Here is a 27829-nt window from a genome sequence, read left to right as displayed (position 1 = left end):
CTAAATTAAGCTATTGCCTTGGAATTGCCCCCATCATTGTAAGATAATTTTATTATTTAATTCTTGTATTGTTAGTTTACAAATATAAATCGAACTCTTCTAGCACCCTTAAATAGATAATTAGACTAGTATAATTTAGTAAAATAGTTAATTGATAAGTCATTTGAGTTCGATAATCCGACTATGAAAGAGTCACTATATTACTTGTGCAACCACATACACTTGCGTGTGCACTTGTGCAACCACATACACTTGCGTGTGCAATTGGGAGCAACACTCCACAACCATTTGGTCGTAGTGGAACAACTATATAGGATCCTTTTCAAACCTAAAATGTTGTCCTCGACAAATTCAGCCTTCTCAAATGTCAAATGGTAAAATTGTTCACCTAATGTAAAGGCTGATAAAACAAGCATCAATAGAAAGAGTAGCTGAAGACAAACATCATAAATAAGAGAAAAGAACAAGAGATGAACAATCAAAATGTTTCATATCACCTTCAAATTCAAAAGTCAATATGGCTAAAGTCACATTTTACTCATTTCTGGGAAAATAGCAATGTTAATCATGTTCAACAAAGCTTATTAAAGAAACATCATTGCTAAAGAATAAGAGAGAAGCACACAAAAAAAAAAAAAACCGATGAAGGTGCTGAAAAATCATTGTACCTGAAAGATAATGATTCTTTGTTCACAAGAAAGTTATCAAAGACAGGTCTATGTACTGGTTTAACTGTACCCTATTCGTTTTACTGAGAGAAAAAAAACCTTGCAACTAAGCTAAAACAATTGAAGAGCATGTACTATTATGAAAGCGAACTTGATCTGAAAGCTGCAGAATCGCACATGGAGGCCATCTCTGTATTATGCAACTTAATTCAGCCATCCATGTTCACACACGTTTACACTAAGAGCAGGCATTTTCCTCAAGCTCAAGGAATTTAGACTACAAAGGGTAAGAATATCCTCGTAGATACTTTGAATCCACACCTGATTCACGTACCAGCGCCAGGCGTCCTGTTCGCGCTACCTGGTAGAATAATCAGGACAGGAAGCTCAGCCTCAAAAAACACAACCATAATGGAAATTGCAAAGGAAAAATAAAGTTTTCATATTGGCCTCATGAACATAGAGCTCTATTTTAGCCACTACATGAACTTAGTCATAGCTGCTCATTTGGTAGGTTAAATAAGGAATATAATATCATTCGTATAACATTAAACTCGATTTAATGCATTAATATCATTCGCAGATGCTAAAACTATTAGCTGAAATCTACTCATTCGTATAACATTAAACTCGATTTAATGCATTTCCCTTTCTTGAGCTAATAGTTTTAGCATCTGCAAAGCCACACCATACGATGACCAGATTATCTCTCACATCTCCATCCTCCCCCTCCCCTCATGCTTCCCACTATCCTTTTTCCTTTTTTGTTTTGGTCCCCTTCTGGTGCTTATTCAATGTCTTACTACCTTATTTTTGCTCAATTTAATGCAAAAAATCATATTTCACATTGGTGTCGAAAATCTCCTGAAGAAGAATGTACATATTATGCAATACATTTAGGTCAACAGCATCTCTTCACAAAGGTTCATACTTACAGACTTCGCTTCATGAACAATGCATAATTTGATACCTGTTCTCTTAATCTCATGAACCAAACAAATGACTGAAACGCTGTAGTAAAGCCTAGCCATTATAGTGACCCTTATCCCTTTGTATCACAATTCCCCATTACAGTCCATCCCTATCACAATCCCTGGACTTCGGAGGCCTTCTTACGACCTCATTTTGGGCTAGCAGCAGCACTGCATATTACTGGATAATAATTTTGATATCGAATAACAGGAGTGCAATAGGTAACTGACCTCACAAATACCATAAGGCTCTAGTAGCCGCTGTAAAGCAACCATCTTATGCAAATCTCCTGTAAGCTGACCAAAGCAAGAAAACAATAGCTCATTAAAATGGCCTAGCAAAGCTTCATCCATATTAGCTAAAAGTAAAGGGCTACCAGGTTGGTCCATTAATTACAATTGAAGTGCAGATAAAGCTCATACAAATTTTTTTCTTCTTCAAGACAACGCTTAAGAGTGTTACTCCGTACAACATAAAGAACCAAAAAACTGATTTATCATGATCCACTGTAATCTGAGGGATCAAAATGGAAATGGTGGAAGATTGCATGTTCATAAAAGTAATAGCTGGTCCATGCCAATTTCTTCATTGAAGTGCAAAACCTTATGCAAGTGATGCAAGCATCAGCTATGAATGATGTATTTCCACTTACAAACAAAGTAGGGAAATGGAGGATGAAGCAGGAGCACTTGAAAAACCAAACTTAAATATCACAAATTTAAATACACAATGTTTCTTGCATTAACCCAATAGGCATATCATACACCCAGTACCAAAGACAGCCTGTAAACTAAGTCCAGAGAACACATTCAAAATACTAGTGCAAAGGAATTTCACCTCAAGAGTTATAGTATGGTCAGACACATCAACAGCTTTTGCTCTGAAGATGCTGGCAATATCAAGAACATTGCGACGTGCTGCAGCATTCACAGCAATCTTTATCAACATTAGTTCTCTCTCAGCAAATGGGTGGTGAGTAAAATCCCGAACCTGAACAGATGTAACAAATCCATTTATCATTTTCTGCTCATTCGCAAACAGGAATGCATTAACATCATAATTTTAGATCGATAGGATCCCAACAAGTTGTTGCATGTATGGGGACAGCAACATTATGTTTAACACAGTAATACAGATACTTGGTTCTTGGCTTGAAAAACAGTTATCTTTGTTTGGTTGGTTTTTGTTTGGACAACAAATGTTTGGATCTGATTTTTCTTTAAGAAAAATAAAAGGATTACGGATTTTGAAAACACCCGCAGAAAAATAAATGTGCATGCTATAGAAAAATTAAAACAATACGTTAGAATTTGCATTTTAACCCGATGAAGTAGGTCCGATCAGGACCAAAAGATTGTTTTATGTTCCTGGAGTTGGTTACAAAACCGAGAAACAACTTCAAACCATATTCATTTACAAAGATAGAAAAATTAGTCCCTTGTTAGAGATGAATGATTTGAAAATTTAAGGGAACATGGCACGGTATTTCTATGTGTACTTTTCTGTTTAGCCCCAATCTACACAAAAAGAAGTAGAAGGAATAAAGGTCACCCATTTCACAGATTCTGAAGATGATACTCATTTAACATCATAACTTATAAAATCACTCACTGTAGTTTCATATACTAATAGGAGTAACGTGCAATGCAAAATCTAAAGCATACACATCAGGCTCTTATAGTTATATATGTAAGATGACATACACATCAACTGTCCAATAAATCCATCAACAGTTCAATACTTATCTTTAAGAAGGTAATAAATCTATATATAAATAACCAGCACAAAAATGTGCTGGAAACCAAAATGAGAGTTACATCAGAGGATCCAAACAAAAGTAAAAACTAAAGACTAAGAGCTCTCTGCTCTTCTTACAAGGAACCTAGAATGTCAATAATTAAAACTGGATCATCTATATATTCTTACTTGAACCAAAACAAAATTGAAGAATACAATTCATTTTGCATCTTTGCAAGGGGTTGCTTGTATCTTCAAAGACTTTTGAGTTCTTTTTCTTTCATATTGTCCATCAAATTGTTGTTGGGGAAATTTCCCATCTGTCTTTGTTTGTGTTGCATTTTACCCTCTGTTTTCATGTTGTCAAGACTTCAAATGTTTTCCTAGCATTGCCCACCTGATACCTCTGAGATTGATATAAAAATACCGTAACTGGCTGGTCATTTTGCAATGTAGAATCAGATGGCTAATTGTCTCTGCATTTTTTCCACATAAATAACATCTTGAACAAAGTTGGAATTCTCTTTTCTTAGTTTATCCCGGAGAAAGAACAACTTCCCTCAAAACCAACCAAGTGAAAACTGCCACTTGGTATGATACCTTTACTTTCCATGTAAGTTCCCAAAGCAAATAACTTAGTTGTGATCCCTCTGATTCATGTATTTGTATGCAGAGCTCACCACCTAAAACCCTTTTGTTGTGGATGTGAGGAAGTCAATTAATCAAGTATTTGATTAGATTTTTTAAGTCGATTTATTTATTATTTATCTATAATTTAAGTAGCTTTATTTATTATTCTAGAATAGGGTTTTATGTTTCATAGCTACATTAGGATAACGTTAAGTTATAGTTATTAGTTTGGAATAGGATTTAGGACTCCTACTTTCATAAGAATTAGATGTAATACGATGTAATAAGACTCCTATTTAAAGGGGCTTTTGATGAATAAAACAGTAAGTCAATTTTTTCAGCAAACAGCAAGAGATTAGAGTTTTCTCTTCTTTCTTTTTTTTTTTTTTTTTTTTTTTTTATGAACATTGGTAAAGTTGTATTCTTCCGCATTAAGGACATGCTGGCCACCTTCAAAATTTACAGCCCTAACCAAAATTACAAGCTCCCTATTAATTCTATAATTTGATCTACATCTTCTATACAGAGCTGTTTACACCAAAAAAGTAAAGATACCAAACAATTCCATTTTACTTTGTGAATGGAATTAGATCTATCTTCAAAACATCTCCCATTTCTTTCCTTCCACACTGACCACCATATACATGATGGTATTAGCTTCCACCACTTCTTTTGAGTCTTGCTACCCCCCCTTCTGATCCAACATTTAAAAAGTTCAGAGGTGTGTTCTGGCATAGTCCAGCTACAGCATGTGATGTTGAGGAACATCTCCCAGATCTGTGTAGTGAATTTGTAATGTAAAAATAGGTGTTTGTTTGTTTCCCCAGTCAAATTGCATAGGAAACACCTCTAAGATTTCAGCCTCTCTTTAATGAGTTGATTTATATATCGCCTTTTGAATCGATCCTTCCCTAAAGATTCATAACACCTTTATTATGAGTTTTCCATTTGAGAGTGTCTTGCCTTCCTGCAGTCCCTTGCACTCCCTTGCACTGTTCCAAGGTTCGGCTTCCCTTTAATGAGCTGATTTATACATCGCCCTGTGAATCGATCCTTCCCTAAAGATTCATAACACCTTTATTATGAGTTTTCCATTTGAGAGTGTCTTGCCTTCCTGCAGTCCCTTGCACTGTTCCAAGGTGATAAAAAGGTTTGTTAATCTGTTCATTTCTAAATCATGCACCAGCCTTCAAAAAGTCAGGTTCCACCCTTGTGTGGACCATACTTCATTCAGTGTAGACCCTGTAGTTGGTTCAAGTTATAGATGTCACGACATAGCTGTTTGAGGCTTCCAATACCCCACCAATTATCCTCCCAGAAAAATATCTTCCTTCACATTGAAGCTCAGCTTTTCTCAGTAAACCTAGCCACAGGTTTCTTATGGATCTCCACAGACTGGTATCATAAGGGTTATTCAACCCTCTTGTCTTCAAGAAGCCCTCTTTCCTATAATTTGACAGTGCTTTGAGAAGTTTCGTCCATCTAAGCCATTTGCTTCCAAACCCCATCTTAAGAAATATTCCCAACAAAAACTTTCAGTTAACATGGTCATAGACTTTCTCGATGTATAACTTGCACATGATGCCTGGTTTCCCTTCCTTCTTTCTGAAGTCTATACTTTATTAACAGTCTGTATATCATAGATAATTTTGCCTTCCCTTTATGAATCTACCAATTTATACAGAACTTTCTAAGTCTTTCAGTGAAGATCTTGGAGATCAAATTGTAAATACCTCTAAGGTCCTCAAATTTCTAGCTCCATTCTTTTTTAGGAATCAAAGCCACATAAGGGGCATTGGAACTTTTTTCAAACACCTCTTGAGAGTAAAAATTCAACACAGCTGCCATTATATGTGTTTATTACTTTCCAACATTTGATTAAAAAGAACCATAGTATATCCATCTGGTTTAGGAGTTTTATCTGTTACACATAACTTAAAGACATTCCAGGCTTCCTTCTACTCGATAGGCTTCTGTAATTCTTCTTGTTCCTCTGTAATGACTGAAGGGCAATTGTTCATGTTACAACATGGTCTCCACTCCGCAGTGTCAGAGTATAGCTTCTCATAAAATGTAATGATCTCCCTTTTGATATCAGTTGTCTCCACAATAGTCTCCCCTTCCACCACCAACAGGTCAATATACTTGTTCCTCATATGAACATCGACTATTCTTTGGAAGAACTTCGTATTTCTATTCCCTTGTTTTAGCTGCGGTGTTCTGGACCTTTGCTTCCAAGTTATTTCTTCATCTTCAGCGTAATCTTCAAATTCCATAGCAGCTCATTCAAGCATCTTTGTTGTTGTATTTAACCAGTTCTGTAATTTGGTTCAGAAATCAAAATTTTCCCCATCTCCAAATTCACATATGTGCTTGAGCTCCATTCTTTCAGTTTCTCTTTCAAAGCTTTTAGTTTAGTGGCTAAGATATAATTTGGCCTTCCTTCTATAACAAAAGATGTCCACCAAATCTTTGACTCTATCACTAAGAAATTCAGTTTCCAACCACCAAATTTCGAACTTGAAGTAAGATTTGGTGTGCTCCCGTATACCATATTGTAACATAATTGGAGTATGGTCAGAACTGATTCTATGGAGCATCTCCTGTTTGATATTGTTGAACATATCATTCCATTCTACAAAAGAAGAAGAACCAATCAATAGGGGAAGATGTTTCCAAACAAGTTTCCTAGTCCACGTATAGCTTCCCCTACCAGTTAAGGATCAAACATCTCCTAGTCTTCAATAAAGTTATTGAATTCATTCATGTACCTAGTGCTTCTGCTACAATTCCTCTTTCCAGAGGTAGATCTAACAATATTGAAATCATCACTATCACCCAAGTCCCTGTGAAATGTGAACAAGCCCCTTGTAGCACCAAACTTCTTGGCCTTCACTGTTACAATTTGGAGCATAAACCCCTGTCATATGCCATTTGAAGTCCTAAATTTTATCCAAAATTGCATGTCAAGAGTATAGGACCCATTGCCCTCCTATATGTTGCTATCCCACATCATTAGAATGCCTCACCTAGTTCCACTAGCCTCTAATTGCTCATACTACTTAACTCCACATTTCCCACGTTGTTTGATTGCTCCCAAATATTTTCTAGTTTTGTTTCCAGAAAGCAGAAGACATTTGCTTTCCATTTAAGGATCAAACTATTAACCATTCTCTTTGCCCTGACATTTAACCCCCTTAGGTTCCAAGATATTATTGACATTCATTATGTTCCAATTAAATCTTCCTTCCCCGGTTCCTTGCCCCTATGCTTTTGAGTTCATATCAATGACCAAACCTTTCAATTATTGTAGGTCTTTTTTCATGAAGTTGCCGTAACCACAGGCTCTGACTCCTGTTTACTTGTTTGCTATCAATATTCATGAAGAGGGCCAAAACATACATTAGCAACCATGACTATCAATTCCAAATTTCTTGCTCAGTTTAATCACATTCTGACAAACACACTAAGATTCATCCATCTCCCCGTCTATCTCCTCGACTTGAGACTAATATTTAGAGGTTCAGCATGCTCGATAGGCCATATAGCAGTCTCAAAAGATTCGACTAATTGCACGTCTTCTTTGTTTCTTTTACTATCAGTTTGTGTTCCTTCTCCCTTTAATGTTTCTCATGGCATTTTCACAATCGTCCCCAGGTTCTTGGTTCGTCAACTCAATTATTATTGGAACTGATGCTTTTTAGTTGTTTGAGTCGTCATATCTCCAGAACTGCTTATGTAAAGACCAAAGGTTGGACTGTATGGATCACTAAGGAAGCTAGAAGTCCTTATGGGGTAGGTCTATGGAAAACAATCAGGAGCCAGTGGCCTAAAGTGTGGGGAAATTCAAGAATTGAAATAGGAAACGGAAGGAGGATATCATTCTGGGTTTGAGTCGTCATATCTCCAGAACTGCTTATGTAAAAACCAAAGTTTGGACTGTATGAATCACTAAGGAAGCTAGAAGTCCTTATTGGGTAGGTCTATGGAAAACAATCAGGAGCCAGTGGCCTAAAGTATGGGGAAATTCAAGAATTGAAATAGGAAACGGAAGGAGGATATTATTCTGGAATGATGCGTGGATTGGTCAATACCCCTTGAAACAGTTGTACCCTGTGATCTATAATCTGAACCAACAGAAGGAGGCAGCAGTAGCAGATGTCAGGGACAACCAAGGATGGACCCTCTCTTTCAGGAGAATGTTGAATGACTGGGAGATAGACAACCTAACAGATTTCTATAATTCATTGGTGCAGGCCAATAACCTTAACACAAATTTAGACAGGCTACAATGGTTGAGGGCAAAAAATTGGAAATTCACAGTAAAATCAGCTTACAGACACCTTGATAGGCCAGCTGCAATGCTCTTACCATGGCCTTGGAAGATGATATGAAAAGTTAAATACATCACAAGGTGGCTTGTTTCACCTGGTTTGTAGCCACGCATGCAGTACTAACTCAGGACAATTTAATGAAAAGGGGAAGGCAATTATGTTCCAGGTGCTTTTTGTGAAAGAGAAACTGGGTCAACAAACCATCTCTTCATCCATTCTAGAGTGACAGAAACTGTGGCAAGTGTTTTTTAACTTGAGGGTTTGGTTCATGTCAAGGGATACATCAGAAGCCCTAACAGGCTGGAATAGAGAAGGAAATATGTCAGGCCACAAGGAGAGATGGAAAATAGTCTCTGGTTGCATCTGGTGGACAATATGGAAGGAAAGGAAGCAGGAATGTTTTGAAAACAAGAGCATCCCTTTCCCGACCTTGAAATTGAATTGCCTTATAACCTTTATTTTTGGTGTAACTATGTCCTCCCCAGAAAGGTGGAGGATATTGCTCACTTTTTAGATGGTTTATGAGGGGTATAGGTGATAGATATATTTAGTTTTGTTTACTGTAAACTCCTGATGTAATTACTACTGAAATACAGAATTGGTCTATTTTGTCTATAAAATGTTAACATTCTCAAAAAAATCTCCATCGGCATTGAGTCCATTTTATTGTGGCTAACCATATTTAAATGATTTTGTTTGAGTAGCTGGGCTTAAGTAAGTAAAACTGGGTCTGTTTGTAATAATATCAATTTATTTCGTTCTTTATTTGTTGTTGTCTGGTGGACTAATCCAGAGCCAGACTCTAACAGAAGTGGGGGGGCTCAAAAGCCAGGTACCTCTGCTCCTGTATTTGTATTTGAAATTTGGCACTTGTTTTGAACCGTAATTTCTATATTACAGTTGTTTTCCTTACTCTCTTCCATATAGGGCTTTATTGTCCATTCGTCCTTTGTCACCACTGCTTCATCTCCTCCGGCGAACACCTCTGTGATTCACACCAGAGAGGTATAATGAAGGTAAGACCTTTATCTACTGTCTTCACCTCCTTCAGAACTCCTTGGTTTTATTCCCTCTCATTTTAGAGGGTTTTTTAATGAGGTCTCCTCATCTGTTTCCAGCCATCCTCTACAATGATTGCTGCTGGCTTTGAAGATTTTTTTTCCGTCCAGAGCTGGAGTGGAAGACCCATAGCTCTAATCAATGTTCGTTGACTAAATAAGCAGCAGCCGACAGTCGGTGACCACCATTCCAGATGAATCTTCACCCGCTTCCACCACCACTCCCCCTGCAAGATGTGTTCCGCCATATATATATTTGGAAACTCAAACAGAAAACGACAGCCACCCATCTCATACATGTTTACCCCAAAGACATTCTTTCAAGTACTAACAGACCACTTTCAGATATCTGCTAGCATTGGTTTCTCCTTCAAATATTCGCTGAAGCTGCCCACCACACACCTTTCCAGAAATCCATTCACAAGATTCTCAGCTCCTCCAGATATGTTGCGCGTGTTGATTCGACCTTCAGCAGATTCCTTTGTCGGCCATTTACTAGCTCTGACATAATCTGCAAAAGGAATCTTTCGATAATAAAGGCCCCTTTGTATTGTTTAATGAAGTTCTCATTCTTAAATGCAATGCCACTCTACCCTGCATTGAACTAACCTCTGGAATAATTATAACCTGTCTATTTTCTCCTTGTCCAGTCACTATGCTTATAAATCTTCCAAATTTGTTATGTTTCCTTGAGCAACAGAAGCTTATTTCTCACTTAGCTTCCATCTTCTAATGTGTGGACCAGAATCCTTTGATGCCACCCGTAAAACGAAAACCAGCCACTCCATGGTTTTCCTACTAAAAGTAGTTCTACGCATCAAATATCAGCTTCAGCTCTGGGAATGAGCCTGGTAATATCACATGGACTTAAAACCCACAGCAAAAATAAATCATATTCTCACCCATGTTAAGCTACTAGTGCTTTTAGATTAATCACTAATAAATGATTAGTAGAAAACTACTAAAACTGCCGGAAAAATTTCAGAGATCACTGGAGAAAAAGATATTTCTCCTGACCTCCAGAAACTTGCCTGAGAGAATTTCTCGCTTGAGTTCAATACAGTATCCCCAAAATTGCATTTTCATGCAGAAGTAAATAATAGAACTTTTTAAAAGCAATTGAGAGATCCCAAGAGTTACTGATCTCTTTGGTAAACTCGAAGGTTTCTCAGGCCTAAAGGAGGAGGAGGATTCTCTCACTTGGATAGGCGACACCAATTCTGTTTTCTCTGTCAAAACAGCTTACAACTACTTAATGGATTTGGAGCAGTTCAATGACCCAGGGCCATGGAAAGAGATATGGAAAGCAAGAGCTCCTTCCAAAGTGGCTTGCTTTATTTGGCTAGTTGTTTGGAAAGCCTGTCTCACTCATGATTAACTTCAAAGAAGGTTTTCATCTATGTTCTAGGTGTTTTCTATGTCATCAGGAAGCTGAAACCAATGGGCATCTTTTCTTGCATTGTTCAATTACCAGACAACTATGACAACTTTTTGCAGCATTAGCTCAAATTGTTTGGGTGATGCCCCAGAGTACGTTTGACCTAATATGAAGTTGGAACAATACACAAGGAGAAACTTGTCACAAAGAGTGGTGGAAGATTGTTCCAGCTTGCATATGGTGGACAATTTGGAAAGAGAGGAATGCAAGATGTTTTGAAGGCAGGTGCAGTTCAATCCAGAAGATCAAGAGCTCCTGCATTTCTCTTCTTTATTTTTGGTGTAAAGAAAAGTTAGTTGATGATGTTGAATCATTACTAGACTTTATGGCCTCTTTGTAAGTTCTGTTTCAGGCTGTATCTGTAGATATGATATACCAGGCCTTTTTTTAGGGTGCTGATGAATATAACATGTTACCAATTTAAAAAATAAACTCCCAGGAAAGTGGTGCAAGATATCTCCTTTGAGGTAAAATGTTCCACTTGTTCAATGAAAGGTGTGGACAAAAGTCTAATGCAAAAGGGAATCCTTTGAAGATGCACCCAAGGGTGTGGCCAAGTGATTAGTGAAGTTGGTTGAGAACTATGAGGTCTCAAGTTCAAATCCTAGCGGAGGCAAAAACACTAGATGCTTTCTTTCCATTTCTCAAGCCTTAGTGGATAGATTTACTTGGTACTTGTACTAGTGGGATGTAACAAGTACCCCGTTGAATTAATCGAGGTGCCTACAAGTTGGCCCAGACACCACTGTTACCAAATAAAAAAGAGAATCCTTTGAGGATTGACAATTTATTTTCTTAAGTAGTACGCCCAGAAAATAGGAACTGGCTAACACATTGGGATGCAAAGTTGAAAGAGTGAATAGGTTAAAATCCTCCTAAACTATCATCGGTGTGAGTTTCATACCTAAACTACTGGGTGTTCACAGAACCCCTGAACTACTATGAACTCATACTAAAATCCCCCCACCCCCGAAAGAATATGACAGGCTACGTGAACATCATGCTCCAAAAGCTCTTCCAAGGAGTTTCACATGGCAGTACACATGGAAAAAAATTTGAGTGAATGGTTAAAATTCCCTAAACTACCATCGTTTTATTAGTTTCATGCATAAACTATTGAGTGTTCGCGGAACCCCCCTGAACCCATTGTGCCAGGTGTACTCCTTTTTAAGACTTTTTTCATCTCTCACGCGGCTATCAGGAAGTTATCCTAAATATTTTGCTACATATTCAACTGGGGGATTTTTAATTAAAAGAAAGTTATAGTCCAGGGTAACAAGAACATCCAATGGTATAGGTGTTAAACTCGCAAAATCGTGATAAGGTTAGGGTTTTTTAAAATATATTTACTCAAGTTAAAATGTTCCCAACTAATAATTAATGAGCAGTTCAATACTTGAAGAACAACTTCTGAAAAGTGCTCCCAAATGGGGAAAAAGAAAGAGAAAAAACATTGTAGTACTTAGCCAGATGAATATACTACTCTATAAAGTTCATCCTTGATTTAGAAGGTTTTTTATCTGATATTAAACATGTTCTGTCACGATAATGTGAATTAAAATAAAAAATGACCAAAACATCGCCATACTTGCACCAAGTCATTTCCCAGCCTCTCAAGAAAATTATACAGTTGACAAGTGAACGCAATTTTATGACTGAAAAAATGTACAAAATCATCAATCGGATTTGATATCGAGCCAGCACTTCTGATAGATGACTACTTACCTCGTGAATATCAACCAACTTATACAGTTGCTGCACCAACTTGCTAACTGACTCATCAGTACCAGGAACAACTGTTGTAATACGAGAAAGCCCCTCAACTTCAGCATGTCCAACAGCTAAACTCTGGAGAGGAAATTGGAAAACAATTAATTATGAAGAACACCATAATGAGAAGCCAAAAGGATACGAAAACTTAGCTTCTGTTCCAAAAAAAACAAATATTTGAACCTACTTGGATGTTATACCCTCGTCGAGCAAAAACTCCGGTGACTATGTTGAGAACTCCAGGAGAGTCATTCACAAGCATTGACAAAGTGTGTGAGCGGAGCCCACTTGTCTGGAAGAATTAAGCCAAGGACTAAAGTGAGCATCATTTGTAGGCACTTTTCAAATGAATAGACTATCAGTCGAGACATGGAAAACATGAAGACGTGTAACTGAAGAATGAAAAGACTAGCAAACACTGTTCTCAATCTGAAACATCCTTAGAATTGCAGAATATTTATGGGCCATGTCACCATGGAAATTACTCAAGCAAACATTAAGGCAAAGACAACTGAGACAAAAACTAAAATGCAATCAGTGAGAAATTAAGGAGGCAAAGCTGCAGCTTTTTAAAATAAGCAAATACAAATTCAAGTTAACACTAGGTTTTGCCACAGGGCACAAACCAAGTTTCATATATTGTGCATAAAATATTTATAGGGAGAGATTTAAATGGTCTGACAGTAAAGATAGCGAGGACATTGAACAAATCCATGGTGGTTATTGTTATAGTACTAGGAATAACTAAGGGAAGGCTACATTAGAATTTGCATTCTCACCTAATTACTTGGGGGGGGGGGGGGGGTATTCCGGGAGGAGTGATGACCACCCAACATAGGGTTAATAGTCTTAGATATAAAGCTTAGGAGTAGAGTGAGAAAGGTCACATATTAAGTTTCAGATATTGTGCTTACAATCTTCAATGGAGGAGATATTAATGGCCATGTAGTTAAAGGTAGCAGCGATAAGTCCATAGTGGTTATGGTTACGGTACTCATCAGCAATGAGGGTATGCTGGCAACCAAACAAAAAAATTCCAAGGCAAAGTAGTCATGATTACAAAGAGCCTAGGAAATCTACTAACTGACCTACTTCATATATACCCTCTTCTTTACACCAAAAATATAGAGTATTAATGCAGTTTTCTTTAACTTTCTGCATTGGGTTAGTAATATTCTTAAAGCACCTATTGTTTCTTTCCTTCCAAATTGACCACCATATGCAAGATGGAACTAGATTCCACCATTTTTTCTGTGTTTTACTTCCCCCTCTTCTCATCCAACAGTTTAGTAGGTCAGCAGTATGCTCAGGCACCACCCAAGGATCTTGAATAATGCTTTGAAACATATACCATATCTGGGAAGTCACTCTACAGTGAAGGAACAAATGATTGTTTGTTTCCTCCTTCTCATGGCAAAAGAAGCACCTAGAAACAATCTGAAATCCTCTTTTTTTCAGTCTCTCCTGAGTCAGACATGCTCTTCTGCACACTGACCATGTGAAACACTTTATCTTGGTTGGGGTGTTGGATTTCCAGATTTGTTTCCAAGGTCCAAAAATGCCCCCCGGATGTGTTGCCAGGTCTCTTTTGTACATTCTTCCAACAGAAAATTCCCCATCCCTATCATGTTTCCATCTGATTGCATCAGGATTAGTGTTGAGTCCCAGAAAATCATCCAACCTTTGCAGTAAATTGGCTACTCTATCCACCTCCCACTCATTTAAGAGCCTCCTAAGGATTATATTCCACCCTTGCTGAGACCACATCTCAGCAATAGATGCTCTGGGGTTGTCACAAAAAGAATACAAATCTGCAAAGTCCTCCATGAGGGAGTTCTGTCCTATCCACTTGTCTTTCCAAAAAAGGATCCTAGTCCCCTCACCCACCTTGTAGCATATGTTCCTCGCTACTTTTGGCCACAAATTTCTGATAGGACAGAATAGGGGTAACCATAAACTGAATTTATCTTTACAAGAAAATGAGAATAGAAGTATATGCAAGGACCGTACAGTTATTACATGAGAAGCAATGACCACCTAACATAGGCTAATAGTCTTAGTAGTGAAGATTAGGAGTAGAGTGAGAAAGGTGATGACTTGCAAACAACTGCAAATTAGGTGGTGGGCACTAAAGGGCGCTAAATAATTATTGTTTCAAGAAAACTACGGGAGAGGGGATCTTGGAACTTCGAGGGAGACAGACATTATACGTTAGAAAATGTCAAGTTGCATTAGAAAGTAACAACTGAAATGCTAGGTGTGTCTAAAGGTCTAGGACCTCAACCACATGAATCCTGGTGGTGGTATGAGAGGTACAAATAGTTATTAAAGCTAAAAATGAGTGTTAGAGGAAGTTTCCAAAGACAAAGGACGGAGAATCCTTAAAGAATACAAGAGACCTAAGAAGGAAATTATAGTAAATCCCGAAGGGAAGTTTTAGATGGCTTGTATCAAAAGCTAGGAACACAAGAAGGGGAGAAAGAAATGTTGAACTAGCACGACTAAGAGAGAACACTATGTGTTTCCAGAGAATGGACTACTGGTGAGGGCAACAGTTCTGGTGGAGTTGGAGGATTTGGCAAAAAATGAGGAATCTAGATGGAGGCAAAAGTCCCAAGTTCTCTAGCAAAAACAGGGGATAATAACACTATGTGTTTCCAGAGAATGGCAACAGCCCACGAGAGATACAACAACATTGATAGATTGATAATCAATGGGGAGGAAGTTAAAGATCGAGAAGCTATCAAGGTTAATATGATTGAGTTCTAAGGAAACTCTATACTCAAACAATGTGATGGGGATAAGGCCCCGGGCCTGATGGCTACACCATGAGCTTCTTCAAGGTCTGTTGGGCAACCTTGAAAGATGATTTGATGCAAACAATTCAAAATTTCCATCAGAATGAAATGTTTGAGAAATCTTCAATGCCACCTTTATAGCACTAATCCCCAAGAAATATGGAGCAGAATAACTGAAGAACTTCAGACCAATAAGTTTGATGGGTGGAGTATACAAAATCATAGCCAAGCTCCTTACAGAAAGAATGAAGACTGACATGTGAGAATTGGTAGATGAACACCAAATGGCATTCTTGAAAGGAAGATAGATCGTGGATGCAGCATTGTTGGTCAATGAATTGGTGGACAGTAGGGTGAAGCAAAATCTAGTTGGAGTCTATGTAAACTTGATACTGAAAAGGCCTATGACCATGTCAATTGGTCATTCCTTCTAAAAATTCTGAGAGACATGGCTTTGGGAACAAATGGATAAACTGGATCAAACATGTATATCTACTGTGAATTCTCTCCTATCATCAACGATAGTCTAAAGGTTTCTCCCACTCACAAAGAGGTTTAAGGCAAGGTGATCCAATGTCACCTTTCCTATTTATCTTAGCCATGGAAGGCCTCAATCCTATGATCAGAAGAGCAAGTGATAATGGGTGGATAAGAGGCTTCCCTGCAAATGCTAACAAGGGAAATACTATGGAAATCACACATTTGTTATATGCATATGACTCCTTCGTATTCTGTGAAACTAAAGTAATGCAAATCAGGCACTTGAGGGCTATTCTAACCATTTTTGAGGGCATCTCAGGTTTACATGTTAACTGGCATAAGAGTTGCATGTACCCTGTTAACCAAGTTACCAATATGCAGATACTTGCTGAGAACCTAGGATGCCAAATGGATTCCTTACCAACTAAATATCTTGGAATGCCTCTTAGTGCAAAAAATGAAGAGGTGGAAGTATGGAGTGAAGTGTAGGAAAGAAGTTAGAGAAAGTTGACAAGATGGAAGAGCCAATACCAATCTATGGGAGGCAGATTAACTCTCATAAAGACAGTAATGGATGCTCTCCCAACTTACATGATGAGCCTATTCTCAATCCCAGGAAGCATAGAGAAGAAAATCGACAAAATAAGGAGAGTCTTCTTATGGCAGGGGAACAAAGAGAAGCTTGGGTACAACCTAGTCAAATGGGATGAGGTGACCCTCAACAAAATACAAAGGGATATGGGGATAAAAAAGTTGAAAGTACAAAATGTCAATTTGTTGAAGAAGGGGCTTTGGAGGTTCTATATTGAAGATTTGGCATTATGGAGCAGATTCATCTCACATAAATATGGTCTTCAAAATAATTGGATCACCGATGAAGTAACAAGTGCTTTTGGGTGCTCTGTTTGGAAAACTATTGGAAGACTATGGCCTCCTTTTGCCCCCAATATATCATTCAAAATTGGAGATAGGGTTAAAACTGATTTTTGGAATGAAGAATGGATAGGGGATAGGGACTTGAAAACCTTATTCCCAGATTTATTTATTCTGAGTCCACAACAGATGGCCACAGTGGCACAGGTATGGAGCCCTCAAGGGTGGGACCTATTTTCATAAGGGCTCTAAATGACTGGGAGATTAGTAGAGTAGCTGGACTGTTGCAGGTGTTGAATCCATTCCCAGGTGTCATAGAAGGACCTGAAAGACCAATATGGAAGTTCCCAACAAAGGGAGTTTCATTGTGAAGTCTTGTTACTGAAATATGAACCATAACCTGAGAATGAGAATGGAGTGGCCATGGAAGTTAATCTGGAAGATCAAAATCCCACAAAAGGTGTCATGTTTCTCATGGTTGGTGATCAGAAAAGCATGTTTAACTCAAGAAAAGTTACAGAGAAGAGGTATACAGATCTTCTCAAGGTGTTATATGTGTGATAAAGAGGCAGAGATTAACAGCCACTTATTCCTACATTGCAAAACAACTGTAAATCTGTGCACATGTTCTTATGTATACTTGGAGTTAGTTGGGTAATGCCAAAAACCTCTTTAGACATGTTTAAACACTGGGAAGGAATGAGCAGAAGAAGAAGATCAAAAGAGGACTGGTGGAAATATATTCCAGCTTGCATCTGGTGGACACTTTGGAAGGAAAGGAATGAAAGATCCCATGATGGGCAAGCTAGCAGTATTCAGAAGATCAAGATGAAGAGTCTAAGTTTGTTGAATTTTTGATGTAAACAGGATATGGTGGGGGAGGTAGTAAGTCTAGTCGACTTCATAGGACAATTGTAAAGATACTTTTTTTTTGGGAGGGGGGGGTGGTTATCATGATGCCCTCTTGGGGTTGTAATTCCCACCTCATCAGTTTTTACCGGATGAGTTTTTTGGTGTGAATACATAGTTACCTTGTCAAAAAGAAAAAAAGTTATCCTTACTTGTGGATGGAATACTAATCCATGGATAAGTTATCCCAAGATAAAAATGCAAAATAACAAAAGTACCCCCTTAAACCCTCTTTTAATAATCACTTTAACATTCATGTATATTCAAATAATTTTTAATACCATTTATAATAACATTCACAACCTTCACTACTCGTTATTTTTATGATTATATATTTTCCCGTTAAAAATTTACACTATATAAATATAATTTTAATTTATGAATATATCATACGTTGAATTTATTTGACTAAATCTTATGTTTATTTAATCTTGATTTCTTTTAAATGTCCATTTCACTATTAAATTACATATTTTCAATCAAATAGTCTTTTAATCACTTGAAAATTTGTGTTTATATATCAATTAAAATGAAGATAACTTTGATATTTTACAATATATAAGTAATAAGTGCTTAAATGAAGTGACATCAACAAGAAAATCTTTTTTACTTTAACAAATTTAAGATGAAAGTTCTATTTTTAAGCTAAATAAGATGAAAATTTTACTTTTACGAGTGAATAACCAAAGCTTGCAAAGAAAGTAAAAAAAATAAAATAAAATGGAGGGTATTTTTGTAAACAAACTTATTCTTAGAAATTATGCCATGCATGCATGTTATTTGAATATGACAAACCAAACAACCAAATCAAAAATAATCTCAACATAAGTAATCCCATCATAACTTATCCTAGCATAACTAATCTCAGCATAACTTGTCTTCAAACCAAATGACCCTGAGGGTTTTAGGATAGAAGTAATACTAAATATATGCATTGCGGGTTTAGTCAACATGAGAAGAGAGAAATTGAGGTGAGACTAGACGGGATTCCAGTGCCAAAATGCAAACAATTTAGATATCAAGGCTCGCTATGTCGAGAGAATGGAATGATAGATGAAGGTGTTACTCATAGGATTAAACTCAGATTTGAAATGAAGAGGTGCTACTGAGATCCATCCTAATCTCAGTGGTGGCAAAGATGAAAGATCTAAATTGTTCCTTCCTTTGATTCTTTTATTTGGGAGCAAAAGTGATAAGCCTTCCATACAATATACAAGGATAATGTAAATATAAAGGCATGTTGCTTTGATTTTTTATGAAAAATTCAACAAAAAAACCTTCCTGCAAAAATGCACAATTAGGTTCATATCCTTTATAGGTTATAGCAAAACAATCATGTGATTTTACGCGATCTAGAGCCGAGCAAGATTATTGTCAAATGCCATCAACTCAGGACAAATTCCGTAGAAATGTTGAATGAAAAAGGATGTATACATCAAATCCTCACAAATATGTAAAAAGATTCATCTAGAAAGGAACAAAGGCACCTTTGAGGAATAGTTAACCACTTCTTACATCTTCATCATTGAGAACACCCCAGTGAGCATCAAGAACTTGATTGACTCCAGAGTTGTCATCTGTCTCGACAGGATAAACATCTCCCTTCATTTAGCAAAAAAAAAAAAAAGAAGTGCATACAAAGTGAGAAATTCAGGCTATTGTTGGAGGAGGGGAGGAGAAGAAAGACATTAAAGGGTGTGCATTGACTATATGCACCATCTCAGGTTTTAATAAGGTGCATTTTGTGGAATTGATCTTTTCTCTAAACAATTCTTTAGTGTATACTTCTAGTATAAAGGACTTTGATGCAAGAAAGTTTACTTAATATCTATGCAAAAACATTTCACAAAACTATGTTAAATAACTAAATCAGATACACCTATGTTCTTTTTATGTTATTGAGCAAATTTGTTTTCACACTCATGACTATTGCATGACTTTCTTTTTTAAGCTTATCACAAATATAAACTGATTTCTGATAATTGAAAGAAAATGACTCGTATATAATTTCAACTGAGTAGAAGAATTCCGGCCTTGCCGAAAGTTACCAACTATCAATTGGCTGTGTGTGAGGAGAATTGTAGTTCATGAAAAAACATTCAACTGAGTAGAAGAATTCCGGCCTTGCCGAAAGTTACCAACTATCAATTGGCTGTGTGTGAGGAGAATTGTAATTCATGAAAAAACAAATCATATATTGCTACAAAGAAACAAGCAAAGTCCATTGAAATTGCATACCTCAGCCATAGACATAGATTCTCCATCAGGAGTCTTCTTGGTTGTCCCCGAAACAGTATTAGCAGACATCGCAACTTCAAGATCTGGGTATGATGCTGCTGAAAACCGCCAAAAGGGAGCAGATTCCCCCATCTTTTCCCTTCTCAAGGCAATCTAAGTTTTTACCAATCAGGTGAACATTGATTCCTTGGAAAACAAATTTAAATAGCAAATATAAAAAAAAATATGCTACTCAAAACTTCGAAAGATTTCCTTCCAGGTACCTTCCCAGTACGCGCAATTTCTCTAATTCCAAATTTACTTAAGTTCCTCTGAACAGCCACCATCTTCCCTGGATCTCCAGTTACCTGTATTAATGATGACAAGCATCTTAAATGCGGATTTGACTTTGGCTCAAATTTGTAACTATTTCAGCCATGACATGCAGGAGAATTAATGCTACTTGCTAAGCATTGAGAGAACCACAATCTGTCCGTTCAAAAGTGTTGTTAGCAAAACATGTCAACGCTTATTGAGATCAAAAAGACGAAATCTTGCTAAAACTGCTGGCCCTTCTGCAGCTCACTCATCCATGACTAACACCATTGACATAAAATGAGAAACTAAAAAAATGGGCAAAGGGAAAGCAGGGTTGCGTGTCTGTAGATTAGTTTTCATGATTTTTCCCAATTGTAACTCCAAATAACTAGAAAACATAGTCTCAACTTTTCTTCTTTGGTAAAGTATTACTATCTTGAGATATAAACTATATAACACATTGTTTTTTCATTACTTTGTTGAGTAATATATACAACACAATTTTCGTCGACATTGGCCCTCTGAGCTTGCCCTGAAATTTACTTATTTTTCAGAAGAGGTTAAAGTCCCCATACTCGAAGAAGTACGTGGTGGATGTACTTAGAAAAGCACTACACATCGTTGAGATAAATACATGTTGACCACATGAAGACACAGGAAATTATGGCACAAGATGATGGAAAAGCATCAGAAAATCAAAGGACCCAACTTTGATTTATCCTACATGCCTAAGCCTTGGTGGCGGAGTTATCCAATTTTATGTATTGAAGATGCAGGTAATGATTGAATAATTGAGATGCAAACTGCGCCCAAACATCAGTATTATTGGAAAAGGGGATGGAAATAGTAGATATAACAGGAGACTGACGTATGATCTAATAAATCATTACTAGATGTTATTTGCTTCATAAGAATAGAACTTACTGCTATCAAATGAAAGAGCTTCACAAGAATTAGGACTAACCTTGATTATCAGAATTCATTTGGAAAGAAAAATGAAATTGTCAGCACTGAGAGCTATGATCTATTTCTTTTTGATAAAGAGATATCACCTATTTATTGACAATAGAACAGTAGATAAATCTTATGTTGACGTCAGATTTTTATCTAATTGTTTTCCTTTTTCTCTGAACATTGATTTTATCAAGTGTTATCTTTGGTTAGAGATCAGATTCTATCTACTAACTTGGGGTAGTCCTTTTCATTAGTTACACATAAAGCTTTATTTATTATAGTAAAAAGGATGCGGGTCTGGGAATCAGAAATCTTAGGCTGCAAAATGAGAGTCTTCTATTGAAATGGTTATGGAGATACATCAATGAGGATAAGGCTGTGGAAGGAAGTCATTGTGTCTAAGTATGGTGAAGCTAGCCCATGGTGCACAGAAATGGTAACAGATACCTATGGAGTGGGAGTATGGAGAACAATTAGGAATTTATGGCAATTAATGGAAGACAATATTTGCCTCAAGGTTGGCAATGGAGCAAAGACAAAATTTTGGAGAGATAGGCGGCTTGATCAAACTCCATTAAAGGAGGATTTCCCTGACCTATTTCTTATTTGTGTAAACCCTGAGGTGACAACCCAAGAGTGCTGATCCACACAGGGGTGGGATATCTCTTTTAGGAGGCGTTTAAATGATTGGGAGATAGAGAGGGTAGCACTGTTACTGGAAAAAATAGGGCAAGTTTCTATTAGCAGTACAGAGGTTGATATACCCCTTTGGAAACACAATGGTAATGGGATATTTTCTGTAAAGAGTGCCTACACAAGAGGTCTCCAAGTGACTAACACAAATACTCAATGCAAGTGGAATTATTTCTGGAAAAGCAGCATTCCTACCAAAGTTAAGTTCTTCACTTGGTTGGTTATCAAAAGGGCCTGCCTAACCCAAGAAGTGCCACAGAAGAAGAAAAGGCAATTGGTTCCTAGGTGTTTTCTGTGTATGGTGACTGAGGAGACAAACAAGCACCTTTTTTTGCATTGCAAGTACACTGCTCAGTTGTGGAATTTGTTTCTCAACATTACTGGCTATAGCTGGGCCATGCCTGAGCATACAGCAGACCTTCTTCTTAGCTGTTGGATGAGAAGAGGGGAAAGTAAGAGCCAAAAGAGATGGTGGAGATTGATTCCCTCATGTATATGGTGGTCAGTATGGAGGGAGAGAAATGCCAGATGTTTCGATGATAGGTCCAATTCCATTCATAAAGTCAAATGGAATTGTATTGTATCTTTACTTTTTTGGTGTAAACAGCTATGTATAGAAGATACTGATCAGATTATAGATCTGATAGGGAGTCTACAGTTTAACTTTTTGGTGGTGGCCAGCATATCCTTAATGCGGAAGAATACAAACTTACCAGTTTCAAAAAAAAAAATTATAGGGGTTCTGACTAATTAGAGTTCCTACTCTATAATAAGACCTTTTCATACTTTGTTTGGAATACACTTGAATAATAGGCGAATTGATATTGGTGAAAACATCCCTCTCTATTCTCTTTTTACCGAAAAAAAAAATCTACCTCTGTGTTCTCTCTTACTATTTTCTCTACTTCATTTTCTCCCTCTCTCTCTCTCTCTCTCCTCTCTATTTCTTTTTTTTTTTTCTATTCTCTCAGTTATCCTCCTTTTCCTCTATTTTCTCCGATCTCCTTTCTAGCCCTGCATTAGTAATTCCCTAACAGAGTTACATTACTGAAACCATTTTAGGTATCTATGTACAATACATATGTCTAACATTTGATATCCAGTTCACAAGCATCAAGTTCAAGAAAGAAAAAGATGGATTCTGATCTGTCATCAAACATCACCTCAATAGTCAGTGAATGATCAGAGATATCCACAATTTTTGCCCTGAAAACGTCCACCAACCACATAACCTAGTAATGACCAAAAGATTTGGATCAATCATCACATAATAGTAAAACCTTAAAATGGTAAATGTTACTCAGATGACATATTAGAACCAAGAGACAACAGTATAAGAACCTCCGCACGGTATTTCGGATCTGCGTTGATTTTGATAAGCATTAGTTCACGTTCAACTTGTGGCTCCTTTGATAAATCTTCAACCTGGCCATCAATTTTTAAAGAATAAACCAAAAACACCAAATAAAAAAAGAAAGTAGAGGAGCAGAAAAAAGAAAAGCATTCATGTTACACCACCTAAAGCTTGAGACTTCAGTGAAGGCTCTTTAAATAATAATATAAGCTCTTTTATCAACAACAACAACGCCACAGTCCCAAACAAGTTGGGTGTTGGCTATATGAATCCTCACTAACCACATACTCCCTTTAAGCTCTTAAACTCAGCTGATTGAATCATGGATTAGTGCAAGTACCAAAGACCGTATTTATAACCATAGCTGAAACCATTTCCATGATTTTGAGTATTGAATATCTTTCAGCTATTAAACAACATTTTTCAGAATAGCATTGGCACGTCCATTCAATTGACACAAATCTACAGACCAGAGAAAATGTAGACTCAACATTAATGCCATCACTTCAATTTAGATACCATATGAGACAAACAATTCAACAAACTAGCAACATGTAATATGCATTACCAACGGGGTGGATTTTGCTAATACAAAAACATACCGTACTCTAACCTCAATTGAAGCATGCAAAGATGCTAATTTGATCCAAACTAATGATAATAAAAACTATACATCCAAGACATTAGTATGATTCATCAAACAAGTGGTATAAATGCATATCCACTTCATTTTTTATGACAAGGGAACCTGCAGTCACTATCCTTCACTATCCTTCAGGTACCCACAAGGTAAACCCCGCTCCAATGTAGTAGCTCGCAAACCACTTAGGAGAGGTGAACTACACTAGGCAAGTCCTGTGCTACGAGCTCGAGAAAGCATGCAATGGGTTTCAAACTTGAGACCCCCAATTTGAGAGAACTCTTGTTCAACCAACTCGGCCACCCTTGCAGGTTAATGCATATCCACTTCATTATTCCACAATAAACTCTAATTCTCTTGTTACAACCTAAGCCCATACTATTGGGTCATGCACCAGACTACTCCTAAATGGTCGACCTCACTAGTTCTAGTTCAAGGAACCACGATCCTGAGTACTTAATCAAACAGCTTATAAATTGAAATACCATATGAAGATCAAAATTATCACCTTGATCACATTAACGAGCTTTTGTAACTGTTCCATAACTTGCTGTAACACCCTTTCAGTTCCAGAAACCACTATAGTAAAAAGAGCCTTGTCCTTGTTTAGACCAACAGCAAGAGACTCAATATTATACCCCCTTCGAGCAAAGACTCCCGCAATACGATTGATCATTCCACTTTCATCACCAACAAACACTTGAATAGTATGGCGCCTCACACTGTAATCACATTCACATACATTTACACCAGCAATTCCGTATTCTTACACTCACTTTGAGCTTTTGAAAATCACTGGAAATTAATAGTAGACGAAAATATTACACTTGTAATAAAAAATTATCTTTTTTAATAATAGAAATGTATTGAGGTCTAATTTGATTACTTATACGTTTAAATTATATAACTTGTGAAATTGTTTAAAATAATGTCAACTGTGGCTGGTAGCTAACATCTCAAAACATTTTTACAGAGATAGTTGAAAGCAGAAAAATTTAACCACCATGTCCAGAAACCTTTCTGATATATAGTTTTCAATCTAATCTTCGTAAACTATAAACTTATATAGTTTTAAGAATAAAATCAAACTGATTTTCTGATCAGACCTGGAAGAATTTTAAGCGAAGAAAACGTACTTTGTTCTGGTGGATGAATCGGAAGTTGTTACAGAGTGGTCTTCATTTGCATGTTTTTCATCAGCTCTAATGGCAGAAACTACAAGTGTTTTGGAATTTGAAAGGGTGAAATTTGGTTTCGAAGTTGAAAATCCAACAACTTGGGAAAAACCCAGATTGGGAATAGAGGAATAGAGAGAAACGGAAGGTCTATTGAGGGTGGAGTGAGATGAAACAGCCGCCATTAGCAATAACGTTTAGAGAGCTTGGAAGAGGAATGCTTTCGTAATGTAAAGATGATTTCAATTTGTCAAAAAGGGTAAAAGAAAAACTCATTTATTTTTGTTCCAAAAAAAACACTACAATCTCTCTAGGGTCATAACCATAAAATTCATTTCAAATAGACATTGGATTATTTTATTCCATATTTTATTTGGTATATTAGTAAATTTTGGGATTATTTATCTTATTATTTTTTCTAATAATGAATAACTTATCTTATATATATGTGCTAGAATATCTTATTTTGTTTCTAATAATGAAAATAAGTCGTCTTATATATATGTGGTAGGATATCTTGTTTTATTTATCAATTCCAATGACAAAGGACCTCTTATAATTTAAAAAATATTAGAATCATATCCATTAGTTCATTGATCTTCTTATAATTTAAAAATTCAGTCAATCTTGTTGGAGTGATAGCGTTTGACTAGATGTTTCATAATTGTTATAATGAGGTATTGTAATATATGTATATTGTCATTTGGCATTTAGATCTCATTTAGTTGTTATGTGTAAAACTATGCAACATTTGTTTGATATTTTTGTGTATCAAAAAAGGAATGTATTATTTAATCAAACAAATAAAATGAGTGTGAATGAAAAGGGGCAAAAAGGGATAGTCTCTCCCCGTGAAGTTATGATAATAACTATTGGGCACTATTTAAATATATTTTGTTCTATTTGTATTTGAATTTTACTATGTGCATGACATTATTCTTTAATATTTTACTCTTATACATAATATTCTTCTATTAAATTTCATGTTGAGTCATCCTAGGCTTGAACCAGATACATTGGGCTATTACGCAATATTTGAGTATCATTGTACTTGAGGGGTGATTTTATAATGAGTATATCGCTTTAATGATTGTCATTGTTGTTATAGGTAAAATATTGTTACAAAGAAGTAAAATATAACATGAAAATCGGTTCAAGAGAAAATTAGATTGTTATATAGAGAAATGTTGTTATAAAGCTTGGTTGTTATAACGAGGTTTGACTGTATTATATTCGAAAAAGAGTAAAAAATATCCTCAACATATCACAAATGGCTCAAAAATGCTCTTTTTCCACATCAATATATATATATGAAGCAGAATCATAAGCTTTCTCAATTTTTTGAATTTTATTTCAATTTTTAATTAAAAATATTTTAAATAAATATTAAATATGAAAGAGAAATGTTAGTGTCTTTAAAAACTTCTTGCTCAAATGTTACCATTTATAAAATGTCACATTCCAATTAAATCTCTTACCTCTTAATTACACATCAAATTCATAAAAATTAAAACGGTTCATTTTACTCTATTATTTTTGCATTAATTTTCTATCTTTTTTTTCTTCTTTTTTATATAATGATAACATAATAATATACTAATAATTTTTATGTATAATAAATCAGCCCACGTAATAGTAATATATTATGACTTTATTATTGAGTTTTAATTCTTCAATAAATTGAATAATTAATGGATAGTGATTGCCTATGTTTCTTCATATTTCCCCTTCCTATAACCCCATATATTCAACAATTACTCTTACATTTACTTTTTGCATTAAATCTTGGGAGCAATGATCTTTGAGTAATATTTTTGTATATATATACTTTTCATTTCTTTTCAACAATAGTGTATGTTATGATGATAAATAATATAGTGTATATGTTATGTTGATTAATAAAAGAAAAGGCAATGCAAACGGAGAGTCGATTGTATAGGTACGTAATTCTTCTGTCTACTTTTAATTAATTTATTTTTTGATGAGGGAGGATGAGACGATTGTATAAATATGTAATTCTTCTGTTCAATTTTAATTAATTTATTTTTGTATGAGTGAGGATGCTTTTATGATGATATGAAAAATTTGATTAATATCAAATAGAATTTGATTAATATCTATTTGATATTTTTTTCTTGTGATGTGTTATGGATATTTATAGAATATGACACCATTTGAGCAAGAAGTTTTATAGGCACGTAATTCTTTTGTCCACTTTTAATTAATTTATTTTTTAGATGAGGGAAGACGCTTTTATGTTGATATGAAAAATTTGATTAATATCTATTTGATTTTTTTTCTTGTGATATGTCGTGGATATTAAATTTACATACATAGACAAGTATATAATAGTTGAAATTAAATTTTGAATAGGTGACTTTTTTATTATTATTATTTTTTATTTTTTATAATAGGTGACTTATTTATAATTATGGTTATGAGTTTTGTGCTTTTCTAATTATTTTTTTGTTATGATGAATTTTGAGTGATAGCCATTTAATATCATTTATTTTTTCTTCTGGAATCGGAACAAATGATTCTAAACTTTTGGCTTGCTTTTGATGTCATGGTAATTTGAGTGATATTGTGGTCATTTTAGAATTGTTCACAAAAAAATTAAATATGAGAAAAACAATTGCTATATTTAATAGCCGTTTAGCTATGTTTTATTGTATAAATAGAAAAAATAATTTTATTGTCAGAGTGAAACGCCACCTTATTATTTTAACAAGTAGCTAACTATAATTACAGTTATTTATGTGTTTAAAATTAATTTAACATTAAGAATCTCAAGTGTCTAAAAATATTTGT

At 35.9% G+C, this 27829-nt stretch overlaps 1 protein-coding gene across 1 annotated transcript; it reads right to left on the bottom strand.

Annotated features, from left to right (window-relative positions):
* Positions 1-649: 649 nt before the first annotated feature.
* On the bottom strand, positions 650-25269 carry LOC125848125 (acetolactate synthase small subunit 1, chloroplastic-like). The gene is made up of 12 exons (XM_049527930.1): positions 24980-25269; positions 24352-24565; positions 23191-23274; positions 23013-23081; positions 20169-20252; positions 19906-20058; positions 19183-19269; positions 12795-12899; positions 12563-12685; positions 2478-2630; positions 1871-1936; positions 650-1029 (listed from the first exon to the last, which is right to left on the bottom strand). Exons 1-12 carry the CDS (start codon positions 25201-25203, stop codon positions 946-948), a joined length of 1446 nt encoding a protein of 481 aa, XP_049383887.1. The 5' UTR covers positions 25204-25269; the 3' UTR covers positions 650-945.
* Positions 25270-27829: the final 2560 nt, after the last annotated feature.

Source organism: Solanum stenotomum, chromosome 12, assembly GCF_019186545.1.
Source record: "Solanum stenotomum isolate F172 chromosome 12, ASM1918654v1, whole genome shotgun sequence".
In the NCBI taxonomy this organism is placed as follows: Eukaryota; Viridiplantae; Streptophyta; class Magnoliopsida; order Solanales; family Solanaceae; genus Solanum; species Solanum stenotomum.
Note: the sequence above shows the minus strand (reverse complement) of the source record. Positions and strands in the feature narration are given on the sequence as shown.

What these genes read in the sequence shown, in the direction of transcription:
- LOC125848125 (XM_049527930.1), bottom strand. Translation starts at nt 25,203, where the DNA reads ATGGCGGCTGTTTCATCTCACTCCACCCTCAATAGACCTTCCGTTTCT. An exon ending in GATTCATCCACCAGAACAAA is followed by an intron (nt 24,566 to 24,979) that starts GTACGTTTTCTT and finishes ATGTGATTACAG; the next exon opens with TGTGAGGCGCCATACTATTC. An exon ending in AAATTGCGCGTACTGGGAAG is followed by an intron (nt 20,059 to 20,168) that starts GTACCTGGAAGG and finishes GTAAAAACTTAG; the next exon opens with ATTGCCTTGAGAAGGGAAAA.